This window comes from Triturus cristatus, chromosome 6 (assembly GCF_964204655.1).
Source record: "Triturus cristatus chromosome 6, aTriCri1.1, whole genome shotgun sequence".
Lineage (NCBI taxonomy): Eukaryota > Metazoa > Chordata > Amphibia > Caudata > Salamandridae > Triturus > Triturus cristatus.
Genome location: NC_140589.1, coordinates 562,340,495 through 562,366,859, shown reverse-complemented (window position 1 = coordinate 562,366,859; position 26,365 = coordinate 562,340,495). Strand labels below are relative to the sequence as shown.

At 43.6% G+C, this 26,365-nt stretch overlaps 1 protein-coding gene across 1 annotated transcript in view; it reads left to right on the top strand.

Annotated features, from left to right (window-relative positions):
* Positions 1-26,365, top strand: part of ELOVL4 (ELOVL fatty acid elongase 4) — a 197,683-nt gene that overhangs the window by 119,578 nt on the left and 51,740 nt on the right. The window contains exon 3 of the mRNA XM_085611006.1: positions 21,481-21,561. Within this exon, the coding sequence (XP_085467132.1) occupies positions 21,481-21,561 (81 nt within the window). The remainder of the gene's footprint in view (positions 1-21,480; positions 21,562-26,365) is intronic.

Below are 26,365 nucleotides of genomic sequence, written 5' to 3'. Positions count from 1 at the left end.
ACAGAAATGGAAGGAACAAGTTTAAAAATAGGTATCAGCAAACAAGGGCAGATGGATGACTACTTGGTCAGCAAATAGGGAGGGGGAGCAGGAATGCTTATGGCGACAGTAAACGGTCAACAAATAACATCTAAGACCAGGTGCACCGGCAGCTACAAACCCCCCAGCACGTACATTGCTGAGCCATGTCGAAAGAGGTCAACTGAAATAAATGACACAAGCAGGGTGAAAAGGTGAACAGCAGAGGACAAAAGAATTACAAAGGAAAGGAAATGGACACCACAGCCAAAATGGCTGTTGCTTATGCTAATTCCTTTTAGCATAAGCGAAGACATATCCCTCTAAGGGGTATGATATACATTGTGAATATCAATTAACATCATTTCACAAATTTCTTGTTCCATTGCTAAACGGAAATTTGCATTCTGGACATTCTTTTTAGAAGGTACACAAGTAGTACAAGTGGAAATACAGAGGGTGCAGAGCATTGGTCCACATTTTATGCATAAACAACAAGAGAAGAGAATTGCAATGATTATGAATAAGGCCGACAATACTTTCAGACCCCATACAGAAAATAAGTTCCACAACCATCCAGTCCAAGTCCATGTTCCTGGGTCTTGATGTATTTCAGTGGCTATTTTATGCAGTTTGGAAATGGCATCCTAAACAGAAGGTGAATTGTCCGGTATGAAGACACAACAGCTGAATCCGATGATAAGGCATGCTCCACCTTGATCAGCCAGAAAACATCTAGAACAAGTCTATTCTGCAAAGCAACCATGCAGATCGATGCTTGTTCTTCTGTCAAGTTCCCTAAGACTGCAGTTGTCTGATTGGTCACTGCTTCCATTGTACGGGTGAGGCGACGGACCAGCTTACTGTTCTGTACTGGGCCAACAAAGAAGAAGAATCCTCTATTAAAATCTGTATATTGTTCCCATGTGGTCTCTGCTGGTCGAATACAGAGACATCGATTGCACATTCCCCCCTACTACCAGCATGGTGATCGAGCAATTGCAAATCTTGGTGATAGGTTGGGGGAGCTAAAAACACAGGTGGTAGAAGGAAGGCTATGTAACAGGTACCAGACCAACCTGGAGGTAGGAAGTAGTATGCCTTAGTTCCACAAACAAAATAAGTGTGACGTGATGCAATGAAGCTGCTTCGGCCTCTCGTAAACATCTGCAACACTGTAGTACAGTTACTGTGGCCCACTGGCACATCGCCTGTACTCTGTACACAAAGGGGGCCAGTGGTCATGGCAACAGAGATAACGGGGTCCATTTCCTTTAGCCGACCTAGAATTTGGATACACATAGTTTGTTGCTGCACTTCCTTTACTGTATTCTTTCATTTCTAAAGCAGTCCCTTTTCATTGTGGGTCCTCATCTTTGTTGGGATAACAGACTTTGTTCAGTTTGGCGTTGAGGTCACCCACGTCCCATGTTTCTGAGAGATTAAATACTTTAGAGACATATAGAAGTTTGAACCAAGCTGGGCATGAGCTATTGTGAGAGAATGGCAGCGGTGACAACGGGATTCCTTTAATGTTCTGATGAGGAGGAATCTTGCCACAAACCCAACAGTTAGTAGCATTGCTTAGCTGGTGTGTCTGATGCAACATTTGAAGAAATTAATTGTTTCTCAGATTTTGCCGGTATCCCTGTTCATGTTGCGGCAAATCAAAATGATGGTGCTCTTTTGCAGCAAGTGATGTAACAGTAATGCTAGGTAAGGAGGCTCTAGGCATTACTTCCTCCACTACCCACATTACAGTAGCGATTATGGCAGCAGTCAAAGTCAGACCAAGGATCCAGATTGTACAGCCGTTGCACGTTGTTGCAGCGGTCTCCTTCTAAGGCGAGCTCATTTTCATCGGCAAACAACAAGAAAGGTAGCGCCCTAAGAGTCCTGAGTGGGTGTTGGTTTCTTCACTGACATTGAAACGAGTAGCCACTAATAGGAGACCCCTCTTTGAAGTCAGACTTTACCACTCAGGAAAATGGGTTCACCTTTCTTGTTTTCACCGAAGCGCCTTTCTTCCTTGATTGGAGTAGTTATCTGGATACACCAGGGATCGTGTGGTCTGAGAAGACTTCCTCAATTTTTTTCCAGCTGATGGAGCCCGCCCTGTTTCTGTGACCAGGATGTCGCAGTGATCTTTCAGCGCAGTAGGGTCCACCAAGGTGAACAGAACTTCCTTGCAGTGGGTGGCGTGCGTCCAATTTTTCCTGTTTGTCACTCTCACTGCAGTTTGGGTGGCGAGGAGGACCTGTTCGGGGCACTTCCAGTGAGGTTCCAAGGAATTTGTCCCTGGAAGGCCTTCACCATGACAAAGCCACCCAGACGTAGGTCATGTCCATCACCTTATGACCTGTCCAGGAGAGCTTCTTGAACCTACTGATGAATAGAAAGTAAACTGTCAGTCAACTGAGATTCGTAATAACTCATCAGCATATGTAGTACATCATGTATAGGGCGAGGCTTAGGGACCCCCCAAATGTTCATGGGCCTGCCGAACACGACCTCATATGGGGTTAGCCCAGAGCGTGTATGAAGCATTGATCTGATGGAAAGCAGTGCCGATGGCAATGCATCAGGCCATCTCAGAGATGCGGAAGCCTGTATTATTTCAGTGTGGAGTTGTAACGTTCCACCAGACCTACTGACTGTGGGTGAAAAGCAGCATGGAACTTCTGGGGCCCGTTATCACTCCATAAAATTGTACAAATTTCAAATCTGGGGAAAAACTCCTTTAGGAGTATTTTAGCTGTCGTGTCAGCTGTATTATCGTTCGTAGCATACGCCGCCGCCCATTTACTGAAGGCACAAACCACTACTAGGACTTATTTTAGATTATTACAGCATTCAAACCGAATGTAATCCATTTGTAGGACCTCAAAAGGTGCAGATGGTGTCGCAAACCCTCCTGTTGGAGTCTGCGTTACCTTTCCAGGATTATACTGGAGACAGACCAGGCAAGACTGAACTATCTTTTTAGCAGTACTAGCAACATCAGGATGGTCCCAAACTTGCATAAGCTGTTTTGCTACTGAAGATGCACCTACCTCTGCTGGACCATGTGCCATATGTATCAAAGGATATAGGTATGCAATGGGCAACTTCCATTTAGTCATATCTTTGCTCTTCCAGCAGCCCTCATCATCCAATGCTCCCTCCTTAGACCATTGGTCTAATTCATCAAAGGAGGCAGATTGCTGCATATCCAATACTTCCTGTCTAGCATCATGCCAACGCTCCACTTGCGATTTAACCACATACATAAACGTGGCGCTTCGCTGCGTTACGGTCTCAAGAGCTGTATGATCCGCAAAGGCATTACCTGCTCCTATTTTATCTGTCACCTTTCTGTGTGCACTGCACTTTACGATAGCTACTTTCTTGGGATAATTTACGGCAGTAAGAAGATTGTGCATTAGTTCTCCATGCACTATCTGTGTTCCATTTGAAGTGAGGAAACCACGTTCTTTCCACAAGTGGCCACAATTATGCGCTACTCCAAACGCGTACTGGCTATCGGTATAGACATTGACAATCAGGTCTGTACTAAGCTCACATGCTCTTGTCAGAGCAATCAGTTCAGCCGCTTGGGGCAATTTCTGCGTGATGCGAGCTGTCTCAACTACTGTCTGGAGTGTCGTAATAGCATAGGCAGCAGATGTGGTGCCATCAGGTAATTTCAAACATGACCCATCAACCCATAACTCCCCATCTGGTATGGAAAAAGGAGTGTCTTGTAGGTCAACACAACCCTTTGTCTGCTCTTCAGTGAGAAATATACAATCATGTGACTCTTGTGACTGTGGCTGAGTAGATGGAAATGGCAACAATGTGGCAGGGTTTAGTGTCTGGCATCTTTTTAACGTGATATGGGGGGCTAAAAGTGTCAATTCATATCCTGTCAAACGAGCACTAGTCAAATGTTGCGTCTTTGTTTAGTTAAGCAAAGCATCAACTGAATGGGGTACTAACACACGTAATTTATGTGACAAAACTATTCCTTCACTCTGGCGTATAGATACAGCCGTTGCCACCACCGCTCGGAAACATCCGGGCAGCGAGCGAGCGACTGGGTCAAGGACAGCTTAAAAATATGCGCACGGGCGTTGTTGATCGCCGTGTGTCTGTGTTAAAACCGAGAGGACACAACCTTCCCTTTCGTGGACATAGAGTGTGAAAGCTTTAATATAGTCTGGAGTTCCTAATACTGGTGCAGAGCAAAGAGCTTGGCGTAATTGTTGGAAGGCATTCTGACATCAGTAGTCCATGGGAGGGGCATCGGAGTATCTTTAGTCAAAAGGGCCAACAAAGGTTTAATAATGTGTGAAAAACTGGGGAACCACTGCCTACAAAAAGAAGTAAGGCCAATCAGTGCACGGACATCCTTCTGAGTACGGGGCACTGGAGTATCTAAAATGGTCTGAATGCGATCTGGAGCGATCTGGTGTGAGTGGACGTCCCTCCTTAGACAGGAGGTGACCTAAATAGGTAACCTACTGTCTTCAATATTGCAATTTCTTTCACAAGACTTTGTGATTATGGGAGGCAAGAAATGATAACAATAACAGTGTTACTTCTTCACACGGCTCAGGGGTATCTGCAGCTAACAAAATATCATTGACGTATTGGATAAGGGCCACCCCTTTTGGTACAGGAAAAGAATCAAGTTGTCTTTTCAAAGCCTGACTGTAAATACTGGGACTTTCTGTCTAGCCCTGTGGAGTTCTACAGAACCGGAAGGATCTATTTTTTAGTGTAAATCCAAATAGATAGCGGCTGTCTGGCTGAATAGGTATTGAAAAGAACGCATTCTTCAAATCAATATCCGAAAATGTGGTGGCAGTGGGAGGGACCATAGTGAGGAGAGTTATGTCGGAAACTACCGGATATTGGGGCACCACAATCTTATTAACCTCACGCAAATCAATAATGAACCTGTAAATCTTAGTATCGGTGTCCTTTTTTTCAAAATAGGAAGGATAGGGCTATTGCAGGTATTATAGGGAACCTCTTCTACTTCACCTACTTCAATCAAATCTTGGAAAATACCTGCTAATGCCTCCTCGCCCTCTTGAGAAATCTTGTATTGAGGCAAACTGGGCAATGAGGCATCTTCTCTTACTTGGATTTGTACAGAAGGAATAACCATTTGACCAACATCAGTATCTGATCTAGCCCACAGGGTGCAAGGTAAGGATGCCAGAGCGATGTCCTCTTTGATAAGGCCAGATCTATTAATGATTGGATAGTTGTCATTAATGATAACACATACACATTCCGGAGAACAGTGTATTGTAGTACGAAAGTATTTAAGCATATCAATATCTACAATGTTATCTGGAGTTTTCGGGGAAAGCAAAAATGGACATGTGGCAATGAATTTATCTAATCCGAATTAAAGTGGCTGTGATAGTGGGCTTGGTGTAGGTTTTCCATCGAACCCTATCGATGTTATCATTGTGCCGGACAGGGGAGCCCTAGGAACCAATCTTTTAGACCGAGCACTACGGGTAGCCCCTATATCAACCAGAAACCGATCAGTAGATCCCAAGACATTTGCGTCAACATAAGGACCCATTTGATCTACTGGCACCTGAACCTGTCCCTTACCTCATCCTAGGCATCCCTATGCGTAATCAGAATCTGCAAGTGCATCAGCAGAATAATTAGACATTTGGTATTGATTTTGTCTATCAAAAGTATTAGAGTAATTTGGTCCTTGTTCAACTGCCTCAAACCTGGGACGAGTTCCTGCACCACCCCTGTTTCCTGAATTCCCTGGACGTCCTCTCATACTTCCCCTTCCCCGCTGGTACTACAGACCTCGCAAAAGAGGACACTCAGAACGCCAACGCCCAGTCTCTTTACATTAAGCACACTGATCAGGGGACAACTTTGCTTGAGGAAGAGGGAGCGCTCCAGGTGTATACATTGCACATCCACCCCTTCCACTTCCCCTAAATGGTGGACCATATACTTGGGCCAATATAACTTTTGTCTTTAAGTCTTTACCCTTCTTATCCTCCCTGCCTTTCGCTTCCTGTTCCTGTCGCTCATAATATTGGGCCATGGTCAAAGGGGAAACTTGGGAACACGTGGTCCAAGAACTCTAACTAGCGACTAGCTATTTCCGGTAACATATTAGTGACACATTTGTCGACAAACAAATGCTTACCAGTATCATCGGCCAATGACTGGCTGCTAAAATCACGGAATGTCTCTCAAATCTTGAAAAGAAATCAGAAACTGACTCATCCTTTTGCTGTTTACAGGACGCCAACGTAGTCCAATCTATTTTCTTAGGGGGTATGAGAGTCTTTAACTTAGTCACAATAGCTTTAGGAAGATCTAATATCTCCTTCTGAGGTTTATGCGCAGGCTCCCTGTCCGCATCTATTTCTTCTAAATGTTCCCAGGTATTAGCAAATGCCACATTGTCATCTATTTTATGGACTGTTCTCCACATATCAGGGGGCAAAATAAGCCCGAAGAACATATCAATATCTGCAAAGGTCAAAGTGTAGGAGCTGATAGCTCCGTCCACCTCCTCATAGAAGGTGGCGGGATATTTTCGAGGGTTGGGCAAAGCAGCCTTAAGAGCCATAACATCTGCTCTACTCCAAGGAGTGTAAACCCAGTTATATATGAAATATCCCTTTGAATCATCTAAAGTTTTATCATCATTTGTTCCCTCACCCTTCGAAGGAACATACAGGGGTGCAGCTTCACGCATTGGTTTCATAGCAACTTCACTACTACTGGGGTTGTTCGCATCCACCAAAGCATCTACTTTCTTTGTCTGAGATTTAACTGTTTCTACAACTTAATTTTTTCTAGCTAAGTCTTGCTCCTTTCGTATACGCAATGTTTCATCTCGTAATTTAACTATTCGTCTAATTGTATCGGGTATATCTGAAAAAAGGTAAGTCCCATCTACTAACCGCTTATAATCAGCGTTGAGATCAGCTGGTTCTGTTTCGTCAGAAAGATGCCTCCAACCATATATCACGTCCCAACAGAATTTCTCTACGAAATATAACAGGTCTATATCTTTCCAAGGTTGAACCATATTTATGAGGATCGTCGCAGTAGTAGTCCGACGAGCTTCCTCTTTAGCAACGGTTTTTAATGTATCTTTTTCTGCTTTAGTCAAAGTAGAGCGAGTCTGTCGCCCACCTTGCTTGTCTTTATCTTTATCCTCTGAAGAAGAATGCTCCTCGTCAAAAGCCTCCTCCTCAGGGGCACTTGGAGTGGGGAATTTTTACAGGGGTGGGGGTCATTCTAATAGGATGCAATCATCCTGAGGCATATTAGGTAGTGGATAGACAGGGCGCCTAATAGGATACTGGCCATTTACCGCTAATCGACATTCTCTATCTTCCTTTTCTATTCTTTCTTTTATTTCTTTATCTTTGAATTCCAACGCTTTTTGATATATCGTCTTTCGCTGCTCTTTCTCTGACATAGCTTCTTCTCTTTTCGCTCTCTCTCGCACTTCCCTATCCCACACACGCACACAATCATATCCTGTCTACTCTTTCTTTTGAAATGTTAATATGTTAATGTTAATAATAATTTATAGAGTGCACGTACACCGGGTGGCTTCACGGCGCTATAAGGCTCAGTATGCTGTCAATGAATTAATTAATTGAAGGCTTGAGAAAGTAACCATGTTTTAAGGGATTTCCTGAATTGCAGAAGGTCCGTACAGGACCGTATTTCGAATGGGAGAAAGTTCCAAAGTTTAGGGGTGAGAGTAGCACATCTGCAGCCTCCTAGACGTGCTCGCTTGAAAACCAGGGTGGTGAGGAGAGCGAGGTGGGCAGATCTTAGATTACGTGGTGGAGTGTGCCTGAGTAGCAAGCTGTTGATGAATACGGGACTGTTGCCATGCACAGCTTTGAAGATGAGACAGCCCGTTTTGAAGGCGCAGCGCTGGGGAATGGGGAGCCAATGCAGTTTCCTCAATAGGGGAGTTGCTGAGTGCCATCTCGGTTGTTTAAAGACCAGTCTGGCTGCATGATTTTTAACCATCTGCAGCTGTTTAAATAGGTAGAGTGGCATGCCCAAGTACACAGAGTTGGCATAGTCCAAGTGCGACAGGACAGTGGCTATTATGACTTGGATCAGGGCTTCCTGAGTAAGAAGACGATGTATCTTCCTAATCTTGCGCAGTTGAAAAAAACACTTGGAGATAACTGTACCAACCTGAGTTTTCAGTCAAAGGTCATTGTTGAGGGAGACTCCTAGTGTTTTGGCCGAGGGGGAAGGGGAAGGGGAGGGTCCTAGCTATGGAGGCCAGTAATGTGGACCCCAGAACTTATGGCTATTCCCAGTAAGAACAAGCTCTGTCTTGCCAGGGTTTAATTTAAGGTGGTTATGGTCCATCCATTGTTGGATATGCAGCATGGTGGACTGAAAATCGGTGACCGAGCTATGCGAGTTGTCAATCTTAAAGGCTAGTTGTAAGTCATCTGCATAGTTGAAGACCGTCACTTTCCTTTCAGGGACGGAATCAGGGGAGCAATATAAAGATTAAACAAGTGGGGAGAAAGGGCCGAGTCCTGTGGAACACCACAAGTGGTTTTACGCGGGAGAGCCAAGAAGTGCCCTTGGCGGACGGCCTGGGAGTGATCTTCCAGAAATGAAGTGAGCCAGCAGGCTGCCGCACCTTGAATACCAGCAGATTTGACACGGTCAGCCAAAATAGTATGGTCGACCGTGTCAAAGCGGCGGATAGATCCAACAGTACCAGTGCCAGAAGGGAGCTTCTATCAGCGTTGTCCCGGAGAGTATCCAGGACAGCGAGGATGACAGTTTCAGTGGAATGAGCCGGCCGAAATCCTGCCTGATGGGGATCAAGGTATTTAGACTCTTTTGGATAAGCATTTAGCCACATGGGTCTCTAATACTTTTGCTAAAAATGAGAGGAGGGAGATCGGGCGGTAGTTCGATAGAAGCGCGGGGTCAGCACCTGTTTTTTTTAAAAGGGGATACCACTATGGCTTTCTTAATCTGTATATACTTTCTGGTTGTTAGTATGTTTGTGTGTGTATATATGTATGTGTGTGTGTATTTATATGCTGATTTGGAGAGCTGCAGATGATGTTTGCCGCCTTGGTCCCCGCACGAATAGATGAGCAGCCTCACAAGCTGGCAAAAGCCAGGGCATTACTGAATGCACGGACCGGCCACTTGACCAAAGTTCGCGATGTGGGATTGCGGACTCGCACTGTGCGTGGGACATCACAGACTGCGGGACTTCAGCTACCAGCATTCCTTGCACATACTGCTCACAGTAAGGGAAGAACATTGACTGTGATTGGATCACATTGCACCAATAAGAACTCGATGAACAGTATGTAAAGTCCCTGCGTATTTGAACTTGTTTTTAAAAACTCAATGCTGGCAATGATTAAGGCATTCGTCGAAACACGTCTGCCAGGTGTTTTGAACTCTTACCTGTCTGAAGGGTGGCAATTAAACCTTACCTGCAATTGTCCAAAAGCATGTGTCGGACCCGTTCTTGGATAAAGAGGCGGGATTGGTGGTATGTATATATATATATATATATATATATATAATCTACTGGCGGTCGCCAGTAGATAGTTGTAGTTAGGACCGTGTTTCCATAGGAAATCCGCAACATTCTATTTTGAATAACTTTGGCGCCGATTGACGAATCCTCGCGAAATTTTCAAAATAGGTGGGGCGCTCCGCTCCGCTCCTTCCCTGAAAGTCTCGGGGGGATTCGTCAAGCGGGGGCAGAGAAAAAGGGGGGTCCCAAAACGCGTTTTCCCCATGTATTTTTCCATAGGACCTTTAGTCCAAGCTGCAGCCCGAACGGCTGAACAGAATTACTTGAAATTTGGCAGAGAGGTAGTCCTCAGGTCAGGGATGTGCCTTTTGCAGGTCTGGTGTAAATCTGTTCAGTATTTCCTGAGAAAATAGCATTTAAATCAATATATATATCTATGGGCGCGCTCCGAGCGCGTACCGTAAGCTTACCGTACGCGCACGCTGCCGTGCGCGAGCGCGATTCTGATTGGTTGTTAGATCTTAGTAAACATTCGAATCGGTCGAAACCAGGAAGTGTCGGCCGCCATTTTGTCTCTCGCAGTCTGAGGGGGTGAAAAACAAAGGTGGATAAGGTGAAAAGGGGGCAGGTTGTACAGTTCCTGACCCCCTAGCCTTGGTCAGGGGGTCCCAGAAGGACCCCCAAGGGCAAAAATGTATTTTAATTTTTTACGAAAAATCGCCGAATGCGCATAGCGTACGCGCACGGTAGAAACGGAAAAATTCCGCGAACTACGTAACGTGGGCGCGCGGAGCGCACCGCGCACCCACAGCGCGCGCACGGTGCGTGAAGCGCACCGTGCGCACACGGTACGCGCACGGTGAAAAAACTTTAAAAAAATAAATAAATACATAAATTAGCATTTAAAAAACCGTACAAATTCACTGAAAAAACCATAGGTTTCACACACGTTATAGTTAGGAATTAGCATTTAAAAAACCTTGCAAATTCACTTAAAAAACCATAGGTTTCACACATGTTATAGTTAGGTGGATATTTCACTCGTAAAAAACCAATGAAATTCCCCCGTTATAGTTAGTTCAGTTAACTATAACTCGCGCGCCCGCAATCCAGTGCTCATGACGTCACATATTACATCACTCATGACATGGTCAGTGGCATCACTCATGACATCACCGATGACATCATCCTTGTGATAGAGTGGCGGTCGCGCGAGTTATAGTTAACTGAACTAACTATAACGGGGGAATTTCATTGGTTTTTTATGAGTGAAATATCCACCTAACTATAACATGTGTGAAACCTATGGTTTTTTAAGTGAATATATATATATATATTCACTGAAAAAACCATAGGTTTCACACATGTTATAGTTAGCTGGACATTTCACTCGTACAAAACCATTGAAATTCCCCCGTTATAGTTAGTTCAGCTAACAATAACTCGCGCGCCCGCAATCCACTGCTGATGACGTCACATATTACATCACTCATGACCTGTTCAGTGACATCACTCATGACATCACTGATGACATCACAGATGACATCATCCCTGTGTAAGAGTGGCAGACCTCCTCTTATCCTAATATAAACTTTGATACACACATTGAAAAATACAAACTAAAGTTTTGAAAACTATAGAGATACCAATACCAGTTAGAACAACCTATTCAGTAATTCCAAAATCTACATACGCATCCACTCATTCATCAACACTTTTATATAGTCACTCATACATGTACTCACTCATCATATGTACTCATACACCTATACATCCTGTTACACACCTACACTCATACATAGAGTTACTCACACACATACTGACACATGCAAATAAACATCCATTTACTTGCATGTACAGCTATACACACACCAGTTCACTTACTTCTACAGAAACGTACACATACTTACTCTCTAAAACAATCACTTATAGAAACACATACTTATTTATACAGGATCTCTTCCAATATCTCACTGTCATATATCCTCACTTATATACGTCAATACTCACATATACTAGTTCAAAACATATGGACTTACTCATAAAAACACTATTGAGACAGTCATTCACTCTCTTACTCACCCATACACACACTCATCCACCCATACTGTCCTGCTTACATACTGTCTTCAAAATACATAGAAACAGTGAGTCACTCATTCATGCGTCCATACGCTGAGTAACATCCCCCACTGAACCATACAGACACTCATACTGATACTCTAAAAACGAACTAATAACCCATATACACACTCATGTAGCTACTCTCCAACCCATGCAGCCACTTATCCACAAAGTGAGACACTGATACAGATATCTAAATATTTAAACATTACTCACTAATACTTGTATTCACTAAGATACTGTTAATAAGTCAGTTATACAATTAATTTTACAAAAAAAACATCCATTTAGACACTTATTTACCCATTTTTTCTTCCATTAACCTTCAGATATACATATATAAAAAATATTTATTTTTCAGATAGACACATATTCACTGCATGATGTCATCAGTGATGTCATCAGTGATGTCATCAGTGATGTCATTTGAGATGTCATCAGTGATGTCATCAGTGATGTCAGTGACCATGTCATGAGTGATGTAATATGTGACGTCATCAGCAGTGGATTGCGTTTTGTAGGAGTGAAATGTCCAGCTAACTATAACATGTGTGAAACCTATGGTTTTTTCAGTGTGTATATATATATATATATATATATATATATATATAAATTCACTTAAAAAACCATAGGTTTCACACACGTTATAGTTAGGAATTAGCATTTAAAAAACCTTGCAAATTCACTTAAAAAACCATAGGTTTCACACATGTTCTAGTTAGCTGGACATTTCACTCGTAAAAAACCATTGAAATTCCCCCGTTATAGTTAGTTCAGATAACTATAACTCACGCGGCCACCACTCTATCACAAGGATGATGTCATCAGTGATGTCATGAGTGATGCAACTGACCATGTCATGAGTGATGTAATATGTGACGTCATCAGCAGTGGATTGCGGTCGCGCGAGTTATAGTTATCTGAACTAACTATAACGGGGGAATTTCAATGGTTTTTTACGAGTGAAATGTCCAGCACTATAACATGTGTGAAACCTATGGTTTTCTAAGTGAATATATATATATAGATAGATAGATCTTCATTGTTCCCCTGATAAAAATACATTTGCTTTAGTCCACGTGGGTCTCTTTCTAGCAGTGAGGGTGTTGACTCAAAGCTAGAAATTGTCTCCTTGTTCACGTTAGCTATTCTTTTAATTTAACTTTGTTCTTACTTGGCTTCCCTGATTTCTTCTGACAGACTCGCATATATCATTCTCTAATAAATGCTATGCACCCATGCAGTTGTGTATACAACCTCTCCATTGTCTTCAACCTGAAAGTGTTCTTGCAAGCCTGTATCTAAGTCTGCTTCAGCACAGACTTCCTCATTAGCTGATGAGGAAGCGGTCATGAACCTACTTTCCCACCACCTGGGAAAGACTGCAACCATGCCCAACCCACACTGACATGGTACACATATCTGTTAGGGTGTATATTTGGTCAATTCAATAAGCCCTCAAAAGCACTGCCTAGAACCCCAGCAGGAGATGATTGCTCACAACCTCTCTACTATTTTCAAATTCCTAAATTTGGGTTCGAGAGACATAGACCTCCCACTTGCGGTCATCTGTTTATTATTGGAAAGATGGGATTTAAGTCAACTCGTAATATGTAATTGTCCTTTGTGTGATCTAAGGGGATAATTCCCATTTCTATTTGGCACATGGAGAATATGGTTCCCTCCTCCCTATTTACTTTTTAATGTGACTCTCCCCTTAATAACCTCTTGTACATGTGGAGGAAAGCCTGTTCTCACTAAGGCACTGTTAGAAATGGGGTTCTCTAGTTGGCAATGGCTGGCGCCAATATCCTTCTTCCTATGTCAGGGCAAGTGGGTTACCCCCTTTGACAACCCCTGCTCAACCCTGTGGTAACGTAGCACGAGCAGTTAGGCCTATCTCAGAGGCAGTGTGTGAATCATTTATAACCATGCACAATAAGGCAGTAACAACACCACAAAAGGACATAACTCAAGTAGGTACAGAAAAATAATATCTTTATCTAAGGTTTAACTCACGACTCTCAAAGCGTTTTAACCAGCTACAATGTGCGTAAACCAGTGGGGGTTCAAAAAGGCAATAACTTATTCACCAGAATGTGACACTGACTGAGTTCAAGGCCGGGGCCTGCGCGGCCCGTTGCGCACCAGATACCTGCCGTTGCAAGGGGACACAGCACGCAGCTTCTCGAAAAAGCAGAGACGTTGACAGGCGGACTCCCAGCGACCACAAGTCTCGGGTGCAGGGGTCCGCAGCGTGCACCCACAATGATTCGGGCACTCGGGGACAGGCGGGCTCTCAGCGGCAGCAGCACGCGGCTGCGGCGGCCTGGGCTGGTGGTGGCAACGAATCTCGTCTTGCAGCTCCGTGGAGGGCTCACAGCGGCAGCAGCTCTCTTTTAGCTGCGGTGACCCACGAGACGACAGCGACAATCCTCGACAATGGTGAACAAGATGCGGGCACACAGCGGCGGCAGCTCTCCCTTAGCTGCGACGGCCCACAGGACAAATCACGATGAGGCAACGTTGGCAAAGGTGCGGGCGCTCAGCAGCAGCAGTTCTCTCTTAGCTGTGGCGGCCCACAGGACAGATCCCAATGATGTAAAAGTTGGCAAAAGTGCGGGCACTCAGCGGCAGCAGCTCTCTTAGCTGCAGCGGCCCACACGATGAAGGATGGTCTCGACCAGGCTGGCACAACGGTGGGCACTCAGCGGCTACAGCTCTCTTAGCTGTAGCGGACCACAAAGATTCAGCAAAGGTTCTGGAGGTTTAAATTCAGGCGGTCTCTCAGCGGCGGCCGCTCTCTCTTAGCTGCAGCGGCCCACACAGATTCAGCGAAGCTTCCCAGTCCGCGTTCCTCACAGTAGAACTTGAGGCTCCGGATTGCTCGACGGAGGCCTCACCTGCAAGCCGAATTCCTCGCACAGGAATTTTGACGGCTGACTGGGTGAAGTCTAATGTCCCTGAGACTTCGGCAGGAGGCGCTCTCGATTCAGGCCCACGGGTAGTTTCTTCAGCAAGCTTGGTGAAAGTTTCAAAAGTCCTTTCCTCTGTTCACTCGGACAGAGTTTCGTCTTGACATCCAGAAGGAACACACTTGGACAAGGTTCCAGAGCAGCGTTTTATGCCTAAAAAGTCTTTGTTCTCTAAAGCCACAAATCTCTAAATCTAGTCAGAACCAGTTCAGTGGGGTCGGGGAGCACTTGGTTTACGAGGCGCCATCCTGCCCTTTCAGAATGCAAGGGTCTGCTATCAGACGCCCAGTGGGGGAGTGGAGCCATCATTCACCTTGCCAGGCACGGCCTTGCTCAGCTCAAAGGGTCACCCCTCCCCATGCTCTGAATACTGAACTCTCACTCTCCAGCCAGGTCTGACCCAGCTGGCCCTGCTGCTCCAAAACCTGACGGCCAATACACATATTGGCAAAGCCTACAGGAATGCTCAGGCAAGAAAATACCGCGTTTCCAGAAGAGGCATTTTCGAACATGGGATATATAAATGGTTCTTACTAAAAAGGTGTATCTCAATGTCCTGAGCATAAACATATCAAACTCGAAAATCAGGTTCTGGGGGTCAGATAGGATTATAGAAGGTAATCCTCAACCGGTCCATTCTGGCCTATGAGAACGGATAGCTTCACAATAGTAACAGTGAAATGGAGGGTAACTCGCTATTAGAACTTGCTTCACAGACCTAGGCATTATGGTTATCCTAATTCATACAGTCATCTTTACACAGGGAGCATTCGCGCTGTGGCTCTGATTAGCAGTGGCACAGCACCCAGAGCATCTAAATCCAGCCAACATAAAAGATAGGAAGGGAGACCCATGCCAATGATGCCAGGTCTAACATGCACCAACTATCCTTTCCTCTGGTGAGATACAAAAAAAAAACTTGGATTAGATAAGATCTTTGTTCTGTTCTCTTCCCCTTCCTTAATGAGTGCCTTCCAAAGACTAATCGCATCTTGAGCTTTTCAGTGAAATTAGAAAAGGTCATGTGTTGGACAGTGTAGTCCTTGGAGTGACCAAGTGAAATTGCGGGAGTCTGGCCAAACACCTTCAAGGGAAGAACATGCACACATCTTCGCCAATGCACCCTTACCACCTGGCTCAAATAGCATGTTATTATAAGAATGGATTACTTGATCACCGTACCCAGCAAATTAAACCAAAATGAACAAATAACCACAACTTTGAGAAGTACAGCTTGGGAAAGGTGTACGTGTGAGCCACAAACATTCAGAGAGACGGATTCAGACCCCAAGAAGCAAGCTGAAGGGGTGAAATAAAATTTGCTAACTTGGAATAACTGCAGATTTGTTGTCAATTCAACCAGCTGGTTGAAGGTTCAAACCTTTTGCAGAATATTGCTATTTGTGGTTTCTGGTCCAGTGTATTTTAGGCTATCCAGGACAGTGGAAGCCAGTAAACAATCTTTTTTCCTATGTAAACCCAGCTGGCCCTGAATATAACTCCCTGAGAATTTTTTTTTAACTTCTTTTTGTCTTTATTAACCATGCTCATCGCACAATATGCATACTGAACGTACAGTGCAAACATCATCACACATTTCAATACATTATTTTACCCCTAGGAGTGATCATACATAGTGAATAAGGGAATATGGGTCCTCCATTGTTGCCAGAAGTCCGTACCTGCCCTGTAATAGCCTTATGTCTCTGTTTTAGTATGGTATTTGTGTTGATCTCCCTGATACCTCATGGCCTCAGTGTTGTTCCTTTGTAAATCCTCCACGGGGACCATATTTCCTCCCATTTTTTGGGACGTCCTCTAGCTTATAAATCACTTCCTCTGCCCTTTGGCACCTGTCCATATCTGCCTCCCACTACGCTACCATTGGGGGATGTGCCCCCCCCCATTTCCTTCCTATATTTCATTTGGCCACCCCTGATCCCAGTGCTGGCCATATCTTGGTGTGTCTTGACCATTCTTCATCTCCCTTAATCTTCCTGATTAGCCACTTTGCACTCGTTGGTACTCTCTTTCCCCAGAGCCCCGGCCAGTCCGTCTGTCCCTCCATTCCAGTATCTTTGTATCACCGGGCATTCCCAGAGGATATTGTAGAAGGATCCCTCCTGTGTACAATCTCTTACACATTGGGGTGTTTCCACCCTTCCCAATCTATGCAACAGCGTACGTGAGTAATGCGAGCGATGTAGGACCTTTAATTGTATTAACCTGAATCTATCTCAAATCGCTATGTACCGGGTCTCTGCAGGGCTTTCACCTACTCCCCACGTCTTCCACCCAAGTTCGCTGGCGCTTACTCATCGGGTCGGGGGAGTTGTTCATTAGTTTCCTGTAGATCACTGATATTCAATTTTCTGGGACCGGGTCTGCCAGCAGTCTGTCCTCTAAGGGGGAAAAGTCTGGGAGATTGGTGCCTTCTCAAATATGCTTCCTCAGTGCGTGTCCGGGCTGGAGATAGCAAAGTCTGTGCATAGGGGAGAGGTCAAACCCCTGGCTAGGGTATCAAAGTGGAGCAGCGAACCATTCTTCCATAATCTCTCAAGTGTTCAATTCCTATTTTTGCCCACTGCAGTCCAGAGAGCTCCCTCAGCTGGTGTCTATGCCATAGTGGGGTCCTGGCTGTCAATTTAGATTGCCATCACTGCTATCGATTGGCCTCTGTCCACCTTCTCACCGCTGTCCGAGTATGTATTGGTAAACCTATTTCCTTTTTACGAGCATATGAGATAATTTCCTGATTACCAGCTGGCATAGCTGCTCAATAGATCCTATAGGCCGGCTCATTCTGGTCTGCGTATACCGAGTTGTGGATTACTAAGAGCTGTGAGACACAGTTGTAGTTTCTAATGTCTGGGATTGCCAGCCCTCCATCATAGATGCCTCTTTGTAACTTGCTTAAGGCTTTATACATGGTGCTCCCCCTCCACAGTAGTGATCTTAGTTTGTGAGCAATTTGTTTAAAAAAGATTTGTGGGGCCTCAAACGGTGTGTTTTGTAAAGTGTATAGTAGTCTAGAAAGGGCCATCCCCTTGTATAGTGCAGCTCTGCCCATTAGCAACAGGGGAAGGGTACGCCAGTGTGCGACATTAGTGCGGAGGCGGTGCAGTTGTGGGGGGAGATTTCACTGTAGGAATAATTGCCGGTCTCTGGTGATAAATATCCCTAGGTATTTAAAGTCCTCCAATGCTAATGGTGCCACACAGCTTGACGGAAGTCTAGGTGGGGGTCCAGATGGGGGAATACTAATGATTTATCCCAATTTATTTTGTATCTCGCAAAGCTCCCGAATAGTTCAAAGATTTGTAGGATGTGCGCGATGGAGGCATAAGGTCTGGAGAAGTAGAGGACCCTGTCGTCTGCGTATAGGCAGATACGTTTCCTCCCAATCGTCAGATGAGGAAAAGCCCCACGTCCGCGGTTCTCCACATATCCATTTTGCCAATGGCTCTAGAGCCAAAGCAAAGAGAAGGGGCGACAATGGAGATGCCTGCCTGGTGCCTCTCCACAATGCTATAACCCTGGAAATCGCACTGTTGACCTGCACCCTAGCTAGAGGGGACTGGTATAGCAATTTGACCCAGGCACAGAATTTCGGGCCAAACCCCATCTTGCTAAGGCAAATAGAAATGGCCACTCTATACTATCAAATGCCATGGATGCGTCCAGTGCCATCAGTGCAGTTTGTTGAGTTGAGAGCTCTCCAGTCGTGTGGAGGACCCTGTACATCCTGCGCAAGTGAGTCTTGTGCTCCTACGTGGCATGAAGCCTGACTGATCTACTTGTATAATATCTGATAGGACCGCCGGAAGCCTAACTGCCAGGGCCTTCGCTAGGACTTTTGCCTCCACGTTTAGGAGGGAGATTGGTTTGTAGGAGCCACAGTCCTCAAGAGGCTTGCCCGTTTTGTCGATGACCACTATCGTGGCCATTCATTGATCCTCAGGGAGGGATCCTGCCTCCGCTGCCGCTCTGAACATTTCCAACATTGGCATTGTGATTTTACTAGAAAGCCTCTTGTATAACTCCACCGGCAGTCCGTTGGGCCCGGAGGCCTTCCAGGAATGCAAGGATTCCAAGGCCGCTGCTATCTCCTCCTCTGTCAGTTCGGCTTCCAAATTGTCCCTGGCCTCTCCCGATAGCTTTGGGATAGTGAATTCACTCAGGAGCCCCTCACTGTCAATGTACGACCTCCTAGTTCTGGGCTTATATAGGTTCTCATAGTATGAGGCGAAAGTGTTTGTGATCACGGTGCTTGTCGTCTGTAAGGCGCCCTGCCGATCAGACTCCCGCCACCCAGGACCTGTCCCTATCCCTCTTATCCAGCCAAGCCAGTAGTTTGGATGCCATGTCTCCAACTTCGTAGAGTCGGCGCTGCGTGGTCAAGACATGCGATCGGGCTGTTTTGTCAACCAGATTTCTCAGATCTTGTAGCCTCGGTGCTAATCTGTGTCGGGTGTCCGTGTTGCACTCCCTAGTCACCTCCATTTCCAGCCTCAGCATGCCCTTATCCATCATTTTGCATGCCATTTGTGTCTCCTTTTTCGTTCCTCCTATCGGGGCCTGGGCCTCACCCCCATCAATGTCTTAAATGCCTCCCAAAGGATGGGAGACGGATCCCTTATTTTTCTTGAAATATAACTCTGCCCCTGAGTACAGTTTATCTGTGATGCCTGTCTCTCAAATGGCAGGGCTCTTATCTAGGGTAACTATTAGTGTGAACTGTCGGTCCCCTTAGTGACACCCCCACTTGTGAATGGTCCTATATGCCTCCAGCCAAATTTTTCGCGCCTGAGAAGCTCTCCACTTGATCGTGAGAGACGTTTTGTTTTAATCTCTGATGGAATAATACCTGTCTTCTGAACTAGAACCTTTTCCCATATGACTAACGGATGGGAACGGAAAATAAGCAGGAAAAATCATGCAGTACATTTGATAGCTGCAAGGTATCATGCTCATATGACTACTGTTCTGCCGAGTAGCTAGCACATTGAGTACAGGCTGTGTAGCAGAATAGTGGACCACTAGCTCTGGGCATCAATAAAAAAAATACCAGTCACTCTCCAATATCCATCATTTGCTGTGTTGAAAGCTGACGGATTGAGGCTGCCCAACACTCAGCCAAGAGACAGCACCGCTTCACAGCTTGTCCTTTTCAAATGTGCCAGAGCTCTCTAAAAAGCTTAATTCACTTCTCCCATGCCCAGAATGTCACCGGTACTATCTAACAAATCAGAGAAGGTAGAGGAGGAAATCTTTTGATTGAGCACCCACAGAGAGCATATTCTCATTACAGCTCATCATATAGCGGCACGTGTCCAAGGGAGAATTTGCCCAGTCTTACCACCGCTACGGCGCAAACATTAAGTGACAAAATTGGTAGTCTAATTCTTCAGGACATATTCTCTGGTTCCACTATGAACAGATTACATGTATTTCCCTTTGTTGTCAGATATTAGCCTAAAGCCCCTATGTCCCACAGAGTGCACAAATGTAGTGTTCTTATCGCTAAGGCTGCATCTGTGTTTGTAGCTGGGGTATTAAAGGACTTTTCTTGATGACCCCAAGGCTGGTCCTGGCTTACGGGTGCTGTTTACCTCCCTAGCTTTTCTGTAGGTAGATGAGTTTCTTCATCAGAAGAAGTACCCCAGTCATGACTGCAACTATGGACCAAAAGTAGCATCCCTGGCCTCACAAGGGGGCCATTACACCTCTCTCCACTTATTTAAATCGTTTATTTACATTTGTAGCTAGGTTGCAGTATGTTTCTTCATAGGATCAAAACATTGTTTTAAAGGAGTACAGTTATAATGTAGAACTTAGTTCCTTGTGGAAGTACTTTTCTCTTTTTATCCATGAGAGAAAAGAGTTCCCTACTTTTTACTCGATGCCTCTAAAGTGGAAGTCACCATTCATGATTAGGATATCGATGAGCTAACATTTTATTTCGCTTGGTCAAAAATAACTAGGAACTATTGAGGTTATCTTCTACAGAGGACTGAGCGACCTGGGAAGTATGCTCCTAATTCCTACATTAGATAGTCTGATAACATTTCTATGCACCACTCTGTTCTTGCAGACCTCTTTCAAGAAGGTGTAGCCTTTTCATTCCTCCGCTTCTCAGAGGCATGCACCCAATGATGTAATCTGAAGGATAGCTGGTATGTAAACCCCACAAGCTTTTCACAACTACTTTCAGGCTCTAGGTTGAGGGCCAGCTTGTAGTTTTAGAATACAGTTCTCCATTCTTTCTCTGCTGGGCACCGCTTCTGCTGTTCTATGTTTAATTTTCTGCATTGTAATAATTCTTTAGGTTTGGATGCTGTGGACTAAATATCAAATGTTCCTACCTGTTGTATTAACTCTAGTAATGTTCTTATTAGGCACCATCTGTTAATTATAACAGACCCTCCTCTTCCTTCGCCAGAAGTCCAACCCAGTTAAAATATCATCATAGGCGCATTGAAGGATATGAAGTGGAGAGGAAAGCATGGGAGCCTGGGAAAGAGGCACATGCTAGGGATGTGTGTCTTTTTCCTCATTAAATGCAGATTTTACATCCTGTAAAGTGGTGCTAGTAGCAAACTGCAGGTAGAGGGTAACTAGCAAAAAGTGTTGAAAAGCTACTGCACCCCATAACTTTCAAACCTAATGTTCTAATAATTTAGGACACCTGAGCAAGTAAATATCTCTTTATATGTTTACATGTGTTTTTCTAAACACATCATTACACGTGTCATATTAGTTTAATATATTTTATATTTGCAATACTTGTTATCCTTACAAATGTATTTACTTTTGCAGCTATTTTTGGGAGCAAGAGCTGCAGGCTACAGCTACATCTGCCAGACTGTGGATTATTCAGATAATGAGCCTGAAGTTAGGGTAAGTGTTATTGTTTGTATGTGTGATAGTAGTTCTAAAATTGATTAGAAGTAATGATTCAGTTTTTCTTGACCTGTACACATTGAATACAATGTGTGTCTTGAGCAGTTTTTTTACAACTAGGATCATTACAGATCCGTGATTTGAAGGTAGTTAATGGATATTTTGGTTAAAATTTAAGGAAAGCATTATTTTGAAAGATTTTTACATATGGGCCTCTCCAATATCATTTTTATGTCTCAGTAACTGTACTGCAATTCACAGCAGATACTATCTTTGTGATGAATTTTGGGAATCCCTCAAATCGAAGGACGGCTATGCACTTTCAGTTTTCAGTACTTGATGTTTGTACAAGGTAACTATTGCAAATTCACACACTGTGCTGTATATTCTGTACACATGCTGTTCACTCTCCTTCCCACTAGTGTTGGGTTCAGAATACTACCACTTGTTTGACTTCATGTACAATTGCAATGACGTGAGCTTAATGCAGACACTCATTTCTTTAATTGCATTTGGAGGTTTAAGTTAATGCTCTGCTTATAATTGCATCCACCCATTGATGTTATGACAGGTGGGCGCACGTTTTGAAACACTAGCATAGAGCAAATAGATGAATATCAATTTTGGATCATTTTTTCTGACGCTAATAGGAAGATCAGGTTGTATGAGAATGTATCGGGTAAGGGGAAGGGGGCTAGTGGGCTGGTTGGTGAGGGTGCCAGGGAACTGAGAGGACATAGTTTTGGAACATGGCACCATTTGAATTTGCCACTCTTCCATTATTCGGTTGTCATATAAAGACCACCATTTGGTCCAACACTTGTGCCTGCCCAGGGATCATAATGACAAAACCGCTGTGCATGAAAGGCCTATTGTTAAAAAAGACTTTTGTGCACTGAAAGGAGAATCATTGGTCTTACTGTGCCATGTTTACACACGAAGACTCTACAGAATCTCCTCAATGAGCCTTTGAGGAGGAACTGGGAGAAAACATTGGGCCCGATTCACAGAACTAACTTAAGACAAAATCCTAAACTTACTACCATTTTGGTATTCACAGAAGGCACTTACTCATTTTGGTATTCACAGAAGGCACTTACTCATTTCGGTATTCACAGAAGTTAGGAGTCCTAACTTTAGGACTCCTAAATGCCTTCTGTGAATACCGAAAGCCTTACAATTAGGATTTTTCTCAGTTTAGTAGTAGTATAGTTGGGACTCCTAACTTTAGGACTCCTAAATGCCTTCTGTGAATACCGAAAGCCTTAAAATTAGGATTTTTCTCAGTTTAGTAGTAGTAAAGTTAGGAGTCCTAACTTTAGGACTCCTAAATGCCTTCTGTGAATACCGAAAGCCTTAAAATTAGGATTTTTCTCAGTTTAGTAGTAGTAAAGTTAGGAGTCCTAACTTTAGGACTCCTAAACTGAGAAAAATCCTAATTTTACGACTTTCGGTATTCACAGAAGGCATTTAGGAGTCCTAAAGTTAGGACTCCTAACTTCTGTGAATACCGAAGTGAGTAAGTGTCTTCTGTGAATACCAAAATGAGTAAGTGCCTTCTGTGAATACCAAAATGGTAGTAAGTTTAGGATTTTGTCTTAAGTTAGTTCTGTGAATCAGGCCCCAAGTGTTGCAAGATGGATCTTTATTCAGAGACCTCTATAGTTATATACATGGATGTTGAACATCCAAACCAAGCACTTGTAGAACGCTTCCAGAGGCATGTTTCTTTGTTAAAGTGTACCTATAGATACAAAATCCTCAAAACACTTCACAGTCTCCACTTTAGAAAGTGCACATATGGGTAGCAAACAAAAAAGCTTAGAAGATGCATCGATCTTGAAACAGGTTCAGGTTTAGTCTCCGGCAGAACAGAAATTGTTAAGATTTGCACTTGAAAAAATGATTAGCCTCAAAAAGATGATTGCCATTAACAGGATGACCAACTCTCGAAATGAAGACCACCCATGACAAAATACTCAACCTCGAAAGAAAAATCAACTTCAAAAGGAGATACAAGCTTCTCCTTTTATAGAGGCTTGACACCACCCTTGGTGTTCAAGCAAATAACCTTTGAAGTGAGCACCTTTACAATATAGCAAGACCGTGTCAGATCACCCTGTGATGTGAGGCAAATAACTAGTCCTTTTGGCCCAAACACTGGTACTATTTTGGCACAGCCTGCTTTACAATCCACAAAAGGCATAGAAGAGTAGAAGTGTACTTTCGATTAAGCCTTTTCCAGGGAATGTTGCTCTTTCTCCATTCTAAGGAAGAGAAAGTAGGTTTAGGAGTAATCTGGCATAAAAGGCCATGGTTTGCCACCATAGTGTCAATCAAAGGCACTTGACTCTGAGACCGAAGGAGTGAGAGAAGAACAGACAGGACTGGAAGAGGTGAATGATGCATGGTATAACTAGATCCCACATTAATCAAATCTGAATTCCTGCCCATCTGAGCTTCTCCTCCTGGTGAGAGATCTCCAAATCCTAATCATTCAAAGGGCTACATTTCAGTGAGGGGTTACTATGTTAAAATACGAACATAAAAAATATGAAAACTAACCAGTACTTGCCCACACTCAAGACTCCCACCAGATTATCATTTTTATGAGAGCTACTTTTAATTTACATGGGGCAAAGTCATATCCTGTGCAAGAATTAATTCAGACATTTCTTTATAAACCCCTCTACCCCCCTTTTAGAGACCGCTCAGTCTCTGATATTAAAGATGGTGAGGTCCCAAATAGGGATGATGACCCGTGCATAATGTAGGTATCCTATGTCCGAATTCACATGCAGGCACTTAAGGAGTGTTGTCCTATAAAGTGATCACAAGCAACGAGTTATTGCCAGGATCTGGTGTTGATAACGCCAGGGATCAGCATTTACTAAAACCGCAAAATACCTGGGCAAAACACTTGCAGACCAGCATGCTCAAAAGCATCTCAGTTGGGTTGGGGTTCACAACTGAAGATGTTGGATATAGGCATTTAGACTGTTAAGGAGACATGTCTTCAAATCAGATCAAAAGGCCTTAGCACATGTAGGATTTAAAGTATCCCGTTCATACAAGTTGGCACTAATGTGCACATACAACATGACCGAGAGGTACATGCTTAATTTGTCAAGAATAGCACATTAAATTTGGCACTGGGGTGACCGTACACAAGTACAGTGTCATATGCTAGCATGTTCTGGGAATAGACCTTGATTTTGCAATTATATTAAGAATACTTTACAGAGAAACAAATTAATCTAATGGAGATATGTAATGGAGATACGTGTAGGGTCACAGAGAATTACCAGCTTATTATGATTTAATAAGACCACATTCAGGCAAGGTTTTATGTTTAAGCTCTGTCACATTACTAATTATTGACCTGAAGCCTCAGAAATCCGATTCCGCCATTTGCCAGATATTATTAAAGAGGCAAACTCCGTCAATCAAGGTGTGCTTTGCTGGCAAGTGGAAACTATAATAAACCACTGTATTTCCAGTGTAGTGGACGCCCCTCCAAGACATTACTAAATATTTTCTAACACTTCATTGAGCTGGGTTGGCATCCATATCGTTTTTTGCCATTTGGCAGCAGATGCTGTGTGTTTGCAAGACAGACAACAGTCTTTAGTTCTTAAAATCCAAACTTTTATAGAGGGTCATTAAAAATAATTATACCTACCTTTGCTCTTAAAGTTTTTCTCACACCCCTTTGGAATTACTGCATTCCTGTCACTTTAGGGAAATTGTCATGCAAAGTGTGTTTTCGTGGGCTTTCACTTCACTACATTTCGCAGTGTCGGTGAATCGCAGACATTAACAATAGATGAACCTTATTTCAAGGCTAAAAGGATAGAGTTGTGTCATGGACAAACCCTTTGTTTCTCTCTAAGGTTATTTCACCATTTCTCATTATCCTATCCAGTGAGTTGCCTTAATTTTGGAAGACATTGCAAATGCTGCAGAGGTCTCTTCATAACTGCACTATAGTGACAACATCTTTTTGATGTACAAAACATTTGTTTGTTGCTTTTTCACAACCAAATCGGGGGACAAAAATTTCCAAGCCTGTGATTGTGTGATGGATTGCCCGCTACCAATTCTAACTTTACTGCGACTCCTAGTTTGTATTCTATATTAAAGAAGGCTGCAACACTGTCCTTCGTAGGAAATTAGCTTTAAGCTTAAATGTCCAACACAACCACATGGATGTCTGTAAACTCATTTATAAAACACTACTGTGTATACATTGCAGATGGGAACTCTTAAGTGGGCAAATACTTCTGAAAATTCTATTTGCACCCTCTTCTTCCACATAATGCCAGTCTCCACTTGAGGGAAGTTGTTCACAGTGCTTTACAGTCTTTGCACAGTATGCAGTAGGCTTATGGCTTGAACAGAAAATGTAATTTTTTTGTATCACTATTTCTTTGATTGTTGTGTTGCTGATTCACAAATGATCCTCTGACCTCCCAGGGGCTGAGAGTTCTGAGAAGTTTATTTTTCACAGAAGAATACATATTATTAACACAATGGGTGGGGCTTCAATTTGAGGTAAAGTCTGTTTTACGTTTTATTTTAAACTTTAGGGATGTGATCAATAGTCGTCCTTATGACTCCAGAAGTTGAAGCAAATATTTCTGTAAAAACTAAATTTATAAATCCAACACCAGAATGAAGGCGAGAATATAGCATATTCATCATCTACTGTTAGAAAGTACTAACCTTGTATTCTGGATCCAATGGAGTGTTGCAGTCGGCATCTTAAACCACCACTAACGACGACTACATGCAACAATCT